General features: G+C 31.0%; 1 protein-coding gene across 1 annotated transcript; it reads right to left on the reverse strand.

Annotated features, from left to right (window-relative positions):
- Positions 1-1,606: 1,606 nt before the first annotated feature.
- Phum_PHUM268120 (uncharacterized protein) lies at positions 1,607-17,109 on the reverse strand (the record flags this gene model as incomplete). Its single annotated transcript, XM_002426632.1, has 46 exons — positions 1,607-1,752; positions 1,845-2,047; positions 2,133-2,331; positions 2,422-2,572; positions 2,661-2,972; positions 3,041-3,192; positions 3,284-3,648; positions 3,727-3,792; positions 3,877-4,153; positions 4,258-4,470; positions 4,564-4,801; positions 4,881-5,051; positions 5,131-5,263; positions 5,348-5,599; positions 5,683-5,848; positions 5,952-6,331; positions 6,420-6,747; positions 6,838-7,266; positions 7,350-7,476; positions 7,734-8,026; positions 8,106-8,321; positions 8,406-8,738; positions 8,816-9,068; positions 9,156-9,376; positions 9,456-9,669; positions 9,752-9,990; positions 10,095-10,346; positions 10,436-10,860; positions 10,957-11,417; positions 11,506-11,687; positions 11,793-11,916; positions 11,990-12,182; positions 12,265-12,695; positions 12,778-12,980; positions 13,056-13,232; positions 13,321-13,503; positions 13,592-13,774; positions 13,862-14,041; positions 14,380-14,548; positions 14,694-14,863; positions 15,025-15,389; positions 15,496-15,689; positions 15,872-16,101; positions 16,239-16,379; positions 16,668-16,855; positions 17,087-17,109. The coding sequence occupies 46 exons, from the start codon at positions 17,107-17,109 to the stop codon at positions 1,607-1,609; spliced, it is 10,551 nt and encodes a 3,516-aa protein (XP_002426677.1).
- Between the last annotated feature and the right edge of the window lie 206 nt (positions 17,110-17,315).

The raw sequence follows: 17,315 nt of genomic DNA on the forward strand, positions 1-17,315 counted from the left end.
ATATAAATTATTATTATTATTATTATCAAATTCTTATCAATTTTTGACATTTTTTTTTTTTTGCTTGCATTTCAAATATTATTATTATTATTAATAATAAACCGCGAATCTTTTTTTTTTCTAGAAAAAAACTTTTGAATTTATGTACATAAAAAAAAATTATCAAACCTTTAAAACAATAAACAAATTAAATAATATAAAATTTACAATAATAATAATAATTATTATTAAATTTGACCGTAGAAACATATAACAAAAAAAATTATTAATAAATTAATGTGTAATTCATTCATTCGCACGCACGCACACACGCACGCATACACACACGCACAAACTTTTAAAATAAATGGATTAAATTTTTTTTTTTTTTTATAATTTGTGTATATATATTCTCATAAAAAAAAAGAAAAGAAAAGAAAAGGGGGAAACGAGACAGACATTTGACTTATGGGGTAAAAAAAAAAGGGAACCGGGTAAAGGGATGTTGCGAGGGGCATAAAATTAATTATCTCTGATGAATCATTTTTTTTGTAAATTTTTAAAACATTAAAGTTTATACGGTATTTTTAAATAATAATAATAATAACTTTATAACATATAATCACATTTAAATAATAATAATAAAAAAAAAAACTTTTGATTAAATTATTTTTAAATTTTTTTTTATTAAATATAAAATAACAGTAAAAAATATACAGTCACACACTTTTCTCCTTGGCATTCATTCATTCATTCATTCTTATTAAAACAATAATAAAAAAAAAGTTAATTAAATAAACCTAACAAACCTAGGTATGTATGTATGTATGTAAAAAAAAATTTTAAACAAACATAATTATTTATAAAATACAAAAAAAAAATCATGTTATTGTTTCAATACAAAGAAGGTAACGTATAAAACAAACATTTTATATATATATAACAACAATGGCCTTATTGATTATATTCAAATTTATTTTTTTTTATTTGTTTTAATCCCTTCGAAAAAATTATTACTTATATATATATATATATATATGCAAACACTAAACGACGTGTAATATTATAAAATTAATTATATTATATTATATTAAAAAAAAATGATTTTACGGTATAATAATAATAATAATAGGGATGTTGAATTCAAAAATATTTTAAATAGGTAGGGAATAACATTATTATTAATGAGTTCTTTTTTTTTCTTTTTACTACTATTCATTTTTATACCTTTTTAATAATCCTTTTAAAGGTTTAAAATGTTTTTTTTTAAAAAATAAATGAATAGCACCGGGGAAAAGAAAAATGTCTACGCAATCAATTAATTTTATTTGGTAACAACACTATGTTGCATTTCCTTTAACAAACCCAATTATTTATTGTTTATATTATGAGCTTTTGTATACGCTTGAGCTTTTGTAAACAGTCTTGTTAATTATTTCAAACAAATAATCAAATGTTCAAAACGTTCAAGCTCAGACAAAAAAAAAAAAATTAATTAACTAAAAAATTATAAGCGCAATGTTTACAACGATTTTCACGATTCTCATTGTAATTTATTATTTAAAAAAAAAAAAACACATACGTATATGTTTTCCAATGTGGCACCGATTGTTATGTTTTTACTTTTCTATTGTCCCTCGCTGTCGCTGTCACTCCTGTCTTTTTTTCCCGTGTATGCATGCCTCTTGAGCCTATCGTACAAATCTTCTTTATTCCCGTAAATACTAGCGTTCGATCTTGCAAGACTATTCATTTTGTTACTATGTAAACTTTCTACAAGGGTGTAAGAGCACGTGATTACAAAAGTATTTTTATATTCTACGTTTGTGATTTAATTAAAATATATATATATATACGTTCATTACCTTTCATGTAAGTCTCGTTGTAAAAATTGGGCATTTCCCATCCATCTTCTTCGTCGTCGTAATAGTGAGCGTAGGTAGAATGATGGGAAGGAGCGATTGATTCTGCATAAGGTGTGGGAGCTCCGTAGTAGAAATTAACTTGCGATCCATTTTGATCGGCAGCATGTTGTAATATCTTCTTGGGTTCTTTCTTTCTACCCGACCTGAAAAACAAATTTCGCATTGTAATTTGATATAATTAAGTCACGTGACACTTTTACTATTTTTATTGCGGTGGAAATCACAAACCTAGCGCATATCATCCATACTAATAAAATAATAAGAATAATAAAAATAACTCCGCCTGCAACTCCTCCAGCAATATAGGCAAATTCAGACTTTTCTGCACAGTGTTTTCCAGTAAATGAACCGATACAACGGCAAGAAGGTTGTCCTTTACTATCTTTTACACAAACCCCTTCATTTTCACAATAATTGTCGCAAACATCTAAAAAATTGTTTTAAAAAAAAATTAACTCTTCATCGGCTATCTCTATTTTTATAAAAAAAATTTAAAAAAAAATTTTGAATAACTTACCACGACAATCAGTTCCATTTCCTGTAAATCCAGGTTTGCATTCGCATTTGAAATCACTTATTTCCTGTATTAAAAGACAGTGAGCATTTCGATGACAATGCATTCCAGGACCACTGATTTCACAAGGGTTTGTACAATCGGCTTTGCTAGTCTGTAATTAAAATATTTAATGTTAAAATTACCGGAAACGTAGACGAAAAAAAAGGTATTTCATATAAAAAAATGTATTGTAATCTTACGGAAGACGGTCCTTTGGTGCTAGTATTCGGTGGACATGGAAGGCACATGGTTTGTTGACTTTCAGGTTGGTACGTTCCTTTCTTACAAGCAACACAGCTGTTTTGAGTACCATTTAAGTAAGTACCAGGTGGGCAAATCGGCAAAGAGCATTCTTCAATGGAAGCGGCTCCAATCTTCGGTGTAGTTTTGCCCAGGGGGCAACTTTGACAAGCAGCTTGAATTCCTTGCGTACGATAAGTACCTCTTGGGCAAGGTTCACATTTACCATCTACTCCCAATTGCATACCAGACCCACATTCGTCACGACATTCCTAATGGTAATAAATTAATTAATTTTACATCCTTGAACAATTTTTAAAAAAAAATTTCTTTTGCTTACTTCTTGCGATAAGGCTTCGGTTGTTCTGGTTGTTTTTCCAAGACCACAAAGGAAACATGAGAAACTTCCTTCATTGGGCTGATAGAAACCATGTCCGCAGCTACGGCAAAGCTCAGCTTCGTGATCAAAGTATTTTCCAGCGAGGCAACGTTCTGTAAAAAAAAAAAAAAAATTATTTTACCTTTGAAAATTTCATTTTTATTTATTAAAATTAAAATAAAATCAATGTGAAAACATGCAGACCTTTACAGTCAGCCGCGCTACGTGCACCCGGAGAAACTGTAACCCCAGGTCGTCCGGCAATGATGGGACAAGTAGAACACTGTGTTTGCCCGGATTCACTTTGATATGTTCCGATTGGGCAAGGCAAACACGTTTTAGTGTTTTGATCATAATAACTGCCTACAGCACATGGGACGCAATCGGGAGCGATCACTACTTGGCCAACTGGACAGGCATAATCGGATTCAAGCTTCAGTGACGACGGATCAAGAACAGTATTTGGAAGAATATCATGAACATCAAACTGATCCTCTTCGAGAATAAGTTTTTCTAGCAATCTTTGTACGTTGGCTCGTTCGTTTGAATTTGTATTAATGACTGGATCACTGAAAATTAAAATTTATTAAATTAAAAATTTTTTTTTTAAATTTAAGATCTAAATTTTAAATTTAAACTCTACTTACCTGGCAGCAGGGAAAGAAATTTCTACGCTGTACGTATCACTTGCTTGTCTTACTTGTCGACTAAGTCTGAAATGAAAAATGATAAATAATTCCTGAAAATTATTCAAAAATATTTATATATAAAAGTAAAAATGTATAAACAGTATGAACCTTTCTACGGATAAGACGTCATTTGATTCGTGGGAACCTTTACTGTCATCCAATACCCGGCCATTTCTCAAACGATGATCACATTTAACAACAATATCAAGGTCTCTACATTCTTTTGTAACTTCTGCAGAGTAAGAACAGAAATTCCAATCACTGTTTAAGGAATTGACGGCTTTCCGTACTTTTTGCCTAAGGACGCCTTGACCTGCTTCGTTACAAAGTACAGAGCTTGGGAAAAGCATATTGATTTTGAAAACTCTTTGAGCCGGTTTTGCAGCTGCAAAATGAAAAATTACAATTTTCAATATGAACCTAATAATACTTAATAAAAATCAAAAATTTTTAATGCAAAAACTAATAACGTAAAAATTATTGTTTTACCTGAACACGCAGGATATACTAATGGTAAACTTGGATTTGTAGTCGGTCTCCAAAATCCTTCAGCCCCACACGTATAAAAAGCTGGAATATCCTGAGAAAATTTTAATCCCGATTTGCATGCAATTTCGCAGACCTTAAATTGTCCTCCTGAACCCCAATTTTTACAAATTTGAGTTCCACCAACGGGATCATTGAGCTCCGGACAAAAGTCAGCTTTAGAAAAAATCAAAGTAAAGAGTAAAGTTTAATATTTAGACGAAACTTTTGATACTTAAACATTAAAACTGAAAAAAAATCATTATTTACCTAAAACATATACTTTAAAAGTACAAGTTGCACTGTTTCCGGCTTGATCGTAAGCGACATAAGCAATTTCGTAAGTTCCCCACAGGAGTGTTTGTCCAGGCCTATGATTACTTTTTTCGATAATTTTAACAACTTTAACATTATCACTGAATTCCGGCTCATCCCACGTAACCAAAGATGAACCATTTTTGGCAATAACCCAAAGGTCTCCGGGGCAGTGATCAACGCTTGGTGGAATCTTGAGAAAAAAAGAATATGATATTACAAATTATGGAAAAAATTATTAAAGTAAAAAAATTTTCATTTTATAAAATTACCTTATCAACATCAACTTCTTGGCATTTAGATCCAGTGTAACCAATTGGACATACTTTTTGACCACAATGTGACGGTACTTTTCGTTCAACGCCGCCAATTGTATCGTCATAACCAGCAAAGTTTAGTAACAATCCCTGATATAAAACTGGCTCAGTTCTACAATCTCGAACCTACGATTATTAATAAATAAAATAATTAATGCATAAATATTACTAAAAAAACTTTTTCAGAATATTGTATATAACTTACCTGCTTTTGAATTTCTCCAGTAACATCTAATGCTCTTCCCCAAATTTGAACTTTAGTTAAATGACCTTGGAAACCAGAGTCTGTATATGCCTTCGGACTTTCGTTTCTCGGTTTACCAAGAGTGACCCAACCACTAAAAAAAAAAAAATGTGAAAAATAAATTAAAAATTTAAAAATTGTTTTTAAAATTAAAATATAATTGTTAATTTAAATTTACTTTTCTGGTAAAGTCCTTCCGCCACCGTAGCCTTCTATTTTACTAGCGATCAATCCCTCGGTAATCAAAGTTAGCTCACCACCTTTTTCTCCATCCCAAACAATAGCAACGTGATGCCATTGTCCGTCGTTTATGGTAGCATATTCGCGGAAACTCAGGTACACATCTTGAATGTCTTCAAATAAAGAAATTTGAACGCCATTACTAAGAACTTGAATTAATGTTCGACGACCAACAGGCACGTAAGGTGATCTACAAAAAATTAAATTTGAACCATAAGTAATAATAATAATAATAGGTAAAAATTGGTGTAACCAAACATTAATTATACTTACGAGACCGATGAAAGAGTGAAAAAAGTACCACCTTCGTCTTTGTTTGAAAATTGAACCCACATGGCGATGGTTAAACTTTTCTTTTGTCCTAAGCTAAAAGGCACAAGTAATGATGCACTACTGCGAGTCATATCGGTAAAATGTAAATCATAATCAACTGAAATAGCTAAAATAAAAAAAATATTATGATTAAAAAAAAAATGATTTAAATTATTTTGTAAAAATTGTTCTAAGAGGTGATAAAAAATGAAATAAGATAAAATGCTTACTTTTTCTGCAGTCTTCTCCGGTTAAATTAAAAGGACATTGACAATAAAATTTATCAGTTAGATCTATACATGTAGCAGATGGAGGACACGAATTTTCTTTACAATCTACAATATCTTGTTCGCAAAATTTTCCAGTAAAACCAGGAGAGCATAAGCAAGTAAATCCTGGTCCACTGTCTACGCACGTCGCTCCATTTTTACAAGCATTTGAGTCACAAGCATCGTATTCATATTGGCATCCGATTCCCGTGAAATCTGAGGGGCAAGAGCAATTCAAACCGCTTCCATAATCCTGGCATTGTCCACCATGCATGCAAGGGTTACCTATGCATCTTTCCGGAGCAGTTTCACATTGCTTACCGTCGGTACCCGAAGGACATCTAAATAAAATTGAAAATAAAAAAATCTTTTGAAAAAATATCGTTACTAAAAGAATTTGCTTTACTTAATTTTTTTAAAAAAACTTACACGCAGAAATAATCTAAAAATAAATCAATACAAGCAGCATCGTTCATGCACGGGCGGTTTTGACAAGTTCCAACATCAAATTCACATTTAGGCCCAGTCCAACCAGGCGGGCAAGAACAACTAAATTTTCCAATTTCGTCTCTACATGTTCCACCATTAAGACAAGGTTGAGGGCTACATTCATCTATATTTGTTTCACAATAAGTTCCAGTAAAACCTTCTCGACATACGCATTCAAATCGATTATCAAGATCTAAACATTTGTCACTACCCTCAGGATTACAAGGATCGTTAAGACATTCATCGATTTCCGCTTCACATTGCAAACCTTAAAAATTTTTAAGTAAATAAGTAAATAATTTACTTAAACTCAAATAATGTACACGTATAAGCGTATATGTTGTACATCAATACGAACCTACAAAACCAGGTCTACAACTGCATACAAAACCATCCAACATGTCTATACAACTGGCACCATTTTGGCAAGGTTCAGAAGCACAATCATCAATCAAATGCTGACATCGTTTTCCTGTATATCCCAAGTCACAATTACAAGAATATCCATCGATTAAATCGTTACAAATACCTCCATTTTCGCAAGGTTGACCAGCACAATCATTAATATTTATTTCGCAAAATTCTCCTGTCCAACCCGGGTTACATACACATTGACTAGTAAATAACATATCAATACAAATTCCATTTTTACACGGATTTGTTGCGCAAAGATCAATTTTTTCATGGCAACGTTTGCCTGTAAAGCCTGGAGGACAATTACATTTAAAATCATTTACTAAATCCGTGCAGTTGGCTCCCAGAAGACAAGGTTTTTCTGCACAATCATCTGAAAATTTTTAAAATAATAAAATTAATAATCTACAATCTATAAATTATTAAAAATTAATGTAATAAAATAAATTTACTAACCGACATTCACTTCACAAAGTTGACCTTCCCAACCAGGTAAACATTCGCATGTAAATCTTCCTTGCTGAAGAGCAACACAGGATGCTCCGTTCAGACAAGGATTTCCCTGAGCCGTACATGGATTAATCTGCATATAAATATTAATAAATTAAAATAAAAGCTTATTATAACTAAGAGATTATAAATTAAAGGAAGTAATATAAGTAAGTAAAAATAATAATAGTAATTATTATTTTTTTAGTTGCCGTGATATTTACCTTTTCAATATTTTACGGATTATGACAAAATGATAAGCGTTACAAAAAATTAACGCAATTAAAGCAAATTACATAAAATAATTTTAACAGTTCATTACAGTAAAAAAAAAAAAAGGGTTTCACTTACCGTAATATCACAATCAATTCCAGTATAACCAGCCCTACACAAACACGTGTAATTATTTAATCCCGGCTCATCTTTACACATGGCTCGTTCGGGGCACGTAGTATTTTTACAATCTGATTTTTCTTCCTGACAATTAATGCCACTATAACCAGGGGGACATTGGCATCTATAACCTTGAGGAAGATCGATGCATGTGCCACCATTGTAACAAGGCTGAGAAGCACATTCGTCAATATCAACCTCGCATCGACGCCCCGAAAAACCAGCTGGGCAAAAGCACTGAACTCCATGACCTAAATTTTTAAAAATTCCATAAGTTTAATAAATTCTGAGAGATTATGAAAAGAAATGAATTAAATAATAAAAACCTACCCATAGGAACACAAAGGCCACCGTGTTGACATGCAGTCTCGGTACATTGTATTGGCTTACATTCCTCTCTACCTTTCGCACCTGAGCCTTCAGTTTTCATATTAGTAGGACATTCTTGGCAAACAGTCTGACCTGATTGAGACTGATAAAAATCTCTAGGACAAGGAGCGCAAGGTGCTAGTCCAGTATCAGAATAAAATCCAGGAGCACACTTGGCTAAAATTAATTATTGTAAAATTAATTAAGTAAAATTCAGAAACCTTGAATATCACTTTAAAAAATTTTCAGTATGATACTGACCTCGGCAAAATTTTACTCCAGGAGCAGCAGGCTGGTATGTGAAACTATTAGCCGGACAGGCTTGACAGTCTTTGAATCCGCTTGTTGGTGGCTCTCCCGTGTAACTGTTTCTAGGACATTCTAAACAAGGGACTAAACCAGTAGGAGAATAAGTACCGTAGCCACACACTGGAATACAATCATTAACGCTTTTTGATCCTTCCTCTCTGGTGTAAGTGCCCAAAGGACAACGTATACAGGAACCTTGACGATCGCGATTTTGAAAGAATCCTTTAGGACAATTAGTACAAGTTTTTTCTTTTTCAGCAGCAAACGTTCCGGCAGGACAATGCACTTTAAAAAGAAATACAAAAATACATTTAATAAAAACACATTAAAGCCAATAATTGAAGTGCTCTTTGAATACTTACAGCAGCGAGGTACATCGTTAGTATCCATATTTAAAACTTCACCGACGTTACAATCAAAACCTCTAGAAATTTTTGAATTAAGAGCCTTTAAAGGTGGACATTGATTTCCTATAGATGAAACATTTAAAAGAGGTTCTATGACTTGACTGGCGTATGAAACCGTTAAATCAAAAATTAAACTTATAGTAGAGCCACAAAGTTCATAAAGCTGCGGTTGACGAACAGCTGGTGAAATCGCTAAACTAAAATCCATCTAAAAATTTTTTTTTTTTATTAATAAATTATTTTATCGGTATACTTTTTTCTTTAAAAAAATAAATAAATAAAATAAAAAAATTACTTGTACGACGTTATCGTCAATCAGTTTGGGTTTGGTATCACTAAAAGTAACGTTTATATAAACATTTACAGCAGCTGAACATTTTTGACTTAGTTCATCATTTAGATTCGGATAATATTGAGACATTAAATCAGCGTATTGAGACAAGCAAAGGGATGCAACAGCACCATTACCGCGGTACGTAACAGATGAGGTGACGTGATAATCAGCTTGTTGAGTATCTGAAATTTTTTTTTAAATTAAAAGATTTATTTATAAATTTTGCATAAAAATTGATGAAGAATTCAGCTAAAAAATTACCTTCAGAAACACAATCAGGTACTACACTAGATGGCGTCCAAGCACTTTTTTTTTCGCAATTAAAAGTTTTTATTTGCTGGTTATCGGTGAACTTAAAACCTCTATTACAAGTGGCAATACACTCAATTCCTTTTTCTCCGGGTAGACAATTAAGGGCCCCATGATTTGGAGGCTTTAATTCCCAATCTACACAAGGAGTGGCTTGAACTGAAACCTAAAAAATTTTAAAGAATGTGAATTTTTATTATCTAGAGAAACATTAAATTCAAAAACAAAAATTTTTTGTTTTTTCATACCTGAAAGTGGCACGTAGCTTGATTTCCAAATTTATCTGTAGCAGTTACTGTAACGTTTTCATAACCACCAATAGGAATTGTCGCTTTTTCAGGTGAAAATAAAACCGTAACTTCGCCAGAGGCGTCTGAAGTATTTACTTTTTTCCTAGTATCATTAAAATTCACAACGTAACTGTCTTGTTTATCTACCAATTCTATGACGTAGCTTTGAGGACAACTTAACAATGGAGGAGTATCATCTGTAATATAAAAATTATTAAATTTAAATTTAATCCATCAAATTTTTTTTTTTTTTTAAATTATTATTAGTATTTCGATTTTAGTTTAAAAGCATTATATTTACCAGGAACGGTTATGTTAATCTCGCAAATTGCAACGTTACCATCATAATCGAAAGCCACATACTTTACTGCCATATCCTGAAAAGTTGTTATCGGTGTTCTAAAACTTTTAGGCTTTACTTCTAATCTAGCAATACTTCCACTGTTATCCACTGCTATTGGTTCAGTAAATATAACCGGTTCTAAGCCGTTTCGTCCTTTCTGAACAATTATAGGTTGCTGTGGGCAGTTTTGAAATACAGGAGGCTCATTGTCTAAAATAATTTAGTATGTTTTTACAGATTACAACCGAAAAAAGAAAAAAAAAACACACAAAACGAATTTTATAAAATAAATTACAAACCTACGCAAGGAGAATATCCATAATCGTATCCCAAAAGTGGTTCAGTATTAGACTCTTCACAACCCATCAACTCAAATTTTAAGCAAGCATTATCCATATAACTTACAATACCCAAAATGACAAATCTAGCTTGAACATATTTCGGAAGAGTAATCATGGCCAATTCACCGTAATTGCCAGGATCTCTCATTGTTAAATTAAAATTAGGAAAATAAACTACGTAATTATCGCTTTCAGTTTGTTTGTAAAAAAATCGAATTTCGGTGGGTCTTCCGACAATATCGTTTGTAACAACTCCTTTAATAAGAATTGCTTTCACCCTGTAAACTTTTCCCAAATCAACACTTACATAAGTGAAGGCTTCTTGCTTTCCACACCAACCGGTTACTGAATTGAGTCGAACATTCTTAGCTTCATAATTCGGTCTAAAAATTAATTTTTTTTTTTTTTTAAATGTGATCAATTAGTTACTTAAAATTTTTTATTTATTAAAATAGTTTCAAAAAATTAAAAAATTTTACCTTTCTGAAGTGGCATTAATAGCTGAATCTGGAATTTTACCGGAAGCAAGACCCAAAGGCTTAATAATTTTACATTCTGGTTCCCTAATACATGTTATAGGCCTAGGATTTATTAATATGTAGCCAGGTCTGTTACAACCAAATTCGACTTCAGAGCCTTGTTCATAACTTCTAGCAATTTGAAATCCATCAGTTGGTCGGCCTGGATCTTCACAAACAGGTCCTTCACACCTCAAATCACCGAAATCCCATACTCCATTGGCCTGACATCTTACAACATTATCGTTCTGATTCGTTTGTCCAGCAAGTTTAAATGTTTCTTGACAGCCGAAGAAAAAGGAAGACTGATATTTGGTATCGGGATAACCACCATACTCGGCTCCGGGAGACGAAAGAGGTTTTCCACAATCTACACGAGGGCAAGAAGGTGTCGCACCCGAAAGCCAATAACTTGGATAACCCTGAACAAAATTAAAAATAATAAATAAGTAAATTTTTTTTAATTAAAAAAAAAAAAAAAAAAGAGCAAATAGTTTCTAAAATTCTTACGGGTTTAGGATCGTAAACGCATTGTCTGAAATTTGATGTAGCAGTTTTCCGTAAAAAGCGACCAGTATTTTGACATGTAAGAGAAACGTTTTGTTTAAACGATACAAGAACACTTTCTAAATCTGGTTTTGACACTACTAAACCTTCATTTTTATCATCAGGCAAAGAAACACAAACGGCATCTGTAAGTAAAATTTACATATCATTAGAAAAACAAATTAATTACGAAAACCACAAAAATCTATTAAAAATATTTGAAAAAATTTAATAAAGAGAAAAATTTTTACATTGACATTCTGGGACTGTTCCATTCCAAATACCTCCAGAAGTACAGAGTAAAGAGGCTGACCCGGACATTATATAACCAAAATCACATTGAAAACTAACCAAATCACCGAAATGAAACTGATCCTGTAAATGATTAAATTTTAAAAATGTACTTGTATAATGGTTAAAAATCAAGTAGGCATTTAAAATTACGAACCTTAGTTGTAAGAATGGCTCCGTTATCTGGGGCATAAAGTTTGGGACACATTACAGGTACACAAGATTTGTTTCTCTGATAAATATCACCATCTCTTTCACCTGTTTCCGAAGCCTCTATATTAAATCCGGCAGTTCCGTTTGAAACAAATAATTCAAATCCTATATTACAAGAACATGTAAAGTTTCCGGGGCTGAAAATATTTAAAAATTGAAAGTTAATTTGAAAAGAAAAAAGTTAATAAGTTTTTCTTTTACATAAAAAAATGTAAATACCTGTTAATGCATTTTTGATCACAACCTCCATTATTAATTGCACATTCATTAATATCACTACACTCTAAGCGTGTACAACCCATAACTTCAAGACGCAAACACGGAGCTCCGATATAATCCTGAATTTTAAATTTTATATATTGTGCTTCAATGGGCACAGGAAGATTCAAAACCGATAATGTTGGTTCTAAAATTCTAAATTCAACAGGAGTGCCGTCCGGATTTGTATAATCTCGGAAGATATCTGTTAAATTGTTGGTATATTGAATTCGAATAGCTGAGGTAAATGCTAAATGTCCATCGGCTCTTGTTACACTCTGAGTTCTGAAACCTCGAATGATAGTTGGAGCTTTTAAATCTAATTGTACCCAGTTGTTACCAGGTTCAACATTACTTCCACACCATCCACGAGCATTATTTAACCTTATCATCTATTCGAGAAAAATTCATTCAATTAAATGAGTAAAAAGAAAAATTTTAAGTTAAATGCAAATATTTGAAAATTTATTCTACCTCTTTGCTATGTCCATTTTCCGAGTTTGAAACTGTTATAGATTCATCAGGAATACCACCATTAGTGAGTCCCAAATCACCGACAGGTCTGCATTCGTAATTAGGCGCAAAACCTTTCTTACATTTGCAATGAAATCCTCCTGAAGTGTTTATACATTCCGTAGAAGCTAAATCACACTGGCTCGCACTGCATTCGTTAATATCTAAAGAAAAAAAAAAAAAAATTTAATAATTTAAACTTGAATATTTTTTATATTGCAATAAAAATTTTATTTTACCTTCGCATTTAGGAACATTTGAAAATTCTTGGTTTGCTCCACAACGAACTATATTCGGTCCCGTGAGTTTGTAACCCCGATGACATTGAATTCTACCTTCATCTCCGTAATAATAATCCTTTGATAAGTCGGTCAAAAATCCATTTTTAATGATAGGATATTGCGAACACTGTGCTCCTATAAAAATAAATATTAAATATTTAATTTATACATATGCTAATATTTTCGTAAAGAAAAATCTATCAGTTAGTTTCTAAAAACTTACGAGAACATGTTGGAACATTTTGAGACCAAGAACCGTTACTCATACACAACAAAACAGGATGGCCGGTACGAATGTAACCTGGTTCACATTCTATTCGAACTATGGTACCATAAGTTCTACCACCGCCGTTTAAGATAGTTTGATTGGCGTGTGGCGTTTCTGGCAGTGGTGGACATTGTGAGGCTTTAAAAAAAAAAAAAAAAATATTTCAAAAAAATTCATACACCTTTCTTAAACAATATTCATATAAAAATAATCAATTAATGTTTACCCAAACAAGTTGGTAATCTTTCCCATCTTCCATCCGACAGACAAGAAACTTTTTCAATTGGTTGTCCAGATGGAAAAGCAAATCCAGCATAACACTGATACATGGCTTGACCTCTATATGTAACATTTGAAGATCCAATAGAAAATCCATTGTCTATTTGTGGAACCGGACCACAGTAAACCTCTAATATATTTACATAGTTTTAGTTTCCTCAGAAATATTGTTTACGTAATAGTAATTATATATATATATAATATAATTTTAAATTACCTTGGCATTTAGGAATGTATGTAACGGACCAGTTTCCACCTTTAAGACATTCTGATGTTATTCTTGAACGGCCTGTGGCAAATTCTTGCCCGACAGGACAGTTAAAAGTTACAACAGTGCCAAAACCAGTATCTCGACTAGAAGCTATTGCTCCCTCTCCTGGTTTTAAACTAGGACAATCTACAAATTAAATTACAATATTGTTTTAACTAAAATATTACTAACCTAAAGTTTAGTTGAAAATAAAATTTTTTTTTTTTTTTTCAAATTCCGTAATCAGAAATACCATCAAAAAATTATTTTTAAAAATTGAAAAAACCTAAAATAATACAATAAAATTTGAAAACCTAAAACTAATGAAAAAATCTTTTAATCTAAGATGAATATTCTTAAACGGTAATACTTGGTTTTAAAAAATTTTTTAAATTAAACTAAATTTTTCGTAATTTAAAAATTATATGTTTTTTGAGCTATTTCTCAAGAAATAAACGTTGGTATCAAAGAAATCTGTAAATTACCTGCAGAGAAAATAGCTTTCCATCCTTTGTCGTTGTGAAGGGCGTTAGTTTGAAACCTAACCAACATTTCGCCACTGGAAGAAGTAAGAGTGATTCTTGGTACGGCGCTATTTGTAAAACCATTACCAGGATGCAGTCTTAAACCACTAGTACTAGCTCCATCATATACCTTAAGTAAAATATTTAAGTAAAATTAATTAAAAATGTTAAAAAATTACTTTAAGCTAAGTAGGCATTTTAAAATAATTATTACACATATATAAAACTTTTAAAAAATTTTAACAATAATTTTATTGTTTAATAAGTTTACTTACTTGCACAAAATCTGTTTCATGAACATCAAAATTTTCAAATTTCAGTGAAAATGGACCAGATCTCGGATTTCTTATTTTATATATGCAGTCTTGATTGCTAGGATACTGACTTAGTCCAAATGCAGGAGAAGTGAATGTACCATTCAAAGCAGTAATACTTGCCTGACACCCTTAATAAAAAAAAAAATCCATATAAAAATTTATATTTTATTGTTTATCAATAATTTTAACTCATAGCAAAATATATGTTTAAAGCAGTTAGTGAAAATTTTTATAATGTAAAGAAATGTTAGTTTGACTCAAAATTTAACACATAAAATTGTAAATTTACCCTGAGAATATTTTATTTTAAATCCTCTTTTAGAATCTCCAAGGTTTGTTTTAAAAAACAAATACACTTGATTTGAGGTGGACATTATAATTTTATCATTTTGATTAAGATTTCCAGTAAGTCTTGCTATTTCTGGACTGTCTGGAGAATTTCCATTTCTAATTAAAATGTAGTCTTTAGCTGAATCCAACTCTAAATCCTCTATGTCAAAAGTAATTATTTTTCCCGTTTCAGCTTGTATTATATATAAACACTCCAAACCTCCAGGATAATTTTGAGGATATGCTGGTGAAGTTAAGTATTGACCTTGAGAAGTTGCATGTAGTATACCTCCACATGATTGAGGCTCAGTTTTCCAAGATGCTCTACAGATTTACCAAAAAAAAAAAAAAAAAAAAATAATAATATTGGAAAAAAAAGAAAATAGTATTTCAAATGAAATACCAAATCTTAGTAAAAAAAAAAAATTACCTAAATCCTTTCCTTTCAACAGATCCATCAGTACTAAATTTTATTATCATAAAATTTGATGCAGATAAAAATAATTTATTTCCAAGATCCAATTTTCCAGATAGAGCAGCTAAATTAACAGCTTTTTCTTCAGTTCTTCCTCCTACCAAGATTTGAACAGTGTCGAAGGACTTTTCAGTTTCGAATTCTTGAAACTGTAACAATTAAAACAATATTTTTTAATTTTAAAATAAAAAATTACTTTTAAAGAATTATCTTTATTTTTAGAGAGAAAAAAAGTTGGTTTCGATTAAGCAACTTTTATTTTTTTATTTTGAGAACAAAAATAAAATTTGAAAATATTTTATGATAAACTACTTAAAAACAGAAATCGAACCTGTAGTAAAATATTGTGTCCTTGTGGACCTTCCAAAGTCCACTTACAGTTAGCCAGAGGATTATATTTATGGGGATAATTTGGACTCTCCACAACATCTCCACTGCTTGCCATGTAGTATTGGCAATTTCCAGGGCAGTCCAGTTCATCTGATTCATCTCCACAGTCATCTTGTTTGTCACACTTAAATGCAGAGTTGATACATTTGCCATTTGAGCAATGAAAAGATCCTGAAAATTTGACATTATATAATAACATTTATAGTATTATTATCTTTATGAAATATTGATAAGATAACTTTTTTAACGTAATTTGTCCCTATTCCGTTAAAACAATACTACAATTAAAAAAAAGGTACTCTTCTTACCTTCAGGGCAAGCGTTTGATCGGCAAAGAAAAGGGAGAAGTGATTCACAGGTTGTTAGTTGCCAAGACTGATACTCATCTCTAACAGCAACTTCCACACATTCACCGTTTGAAGGATTAGGTTGATTTAAAGACCAAAAACCTAAAAAAATTTAATTTTTAAGTAGCAAATTCGAAGTACTGAAAATATAATTGCCTCTTTAATTGTTTCTGCCACGACGGAAATGTAAGTATAACAGAATATTAACCTGTATCATAGATATGTATATATTTAAATATACGCTTAAGAATATAAATGATTTAAATTCTAAATTTTATAATAAATTTTCACTCTTTGCTTAAAATAAACAAAAACTTTTTTTTTTTTATTAATATTTTGATACTTTTGACAACAATTAGAAGAAATAATTATAAATAAAAGTTTTCTTACCTGCATATTGAGAGACAACCAAACCTCCGGCTGATTCTAACGTATTTGTTCTTAAATCATCCAATGTTGTCAGCCCTAACCAGTACTGCTCGTTGGGAGTTTCGGCGGGATTGAATACTTTGGCGGCTAATTTTGCCGTGAAATTATTTTCTAAAAATGATTCCACCAAAACTAATTCACTTCCATATCTAAAAAAAAAGAAAAAAATTAAATTAGAATCAGAGCAAAAAGTTATTAAAATTCATACAGTTTTGGTATTGGGAAATTTTTCGAAATCCCACCAAAGAATTTTTGAATAATAATAATAATAAAAATCTTAAAACATTCGCTTTTGTAATTATTATAAATAAAAGTTAATAATGTAAGAATGTAAGTTATAAATTATTTTTATGATCAACAGGGCAGACTTTTATTTCTACCTTAGAAATAAAAAAAATGTCATTTTTTACATAAGTAATCTTATTTACAATGTATTTCAATAATGCTAAAAAGCACATAATGACCGATTACTAATATTATTAAAAGAATTACTAATCCGTTAAACTTTTTTTATTCTTTATTATAAAAAACAGAAAAAATAATCATTAATAAACTACTTTAACTCATGGTAAAAAAATAAAATAAATTCGTTTAAGACGAATTTACCGT

Source organism: Pediculus humanus, genomic scaffold, assembly GCF_000006295.1.
Source record: "Pediculus humanus corporis 1103172107644 genomic scaffold, whole genome shotgun sequence".
In the NCBI taxonomy this organism is placed as follows: domain Eukaryota; kingdom Metazoa; phylum Arthropoda; class Insecta; order Psocodea; family Pediculidae; genus Pediculus; species Pediculus humanus.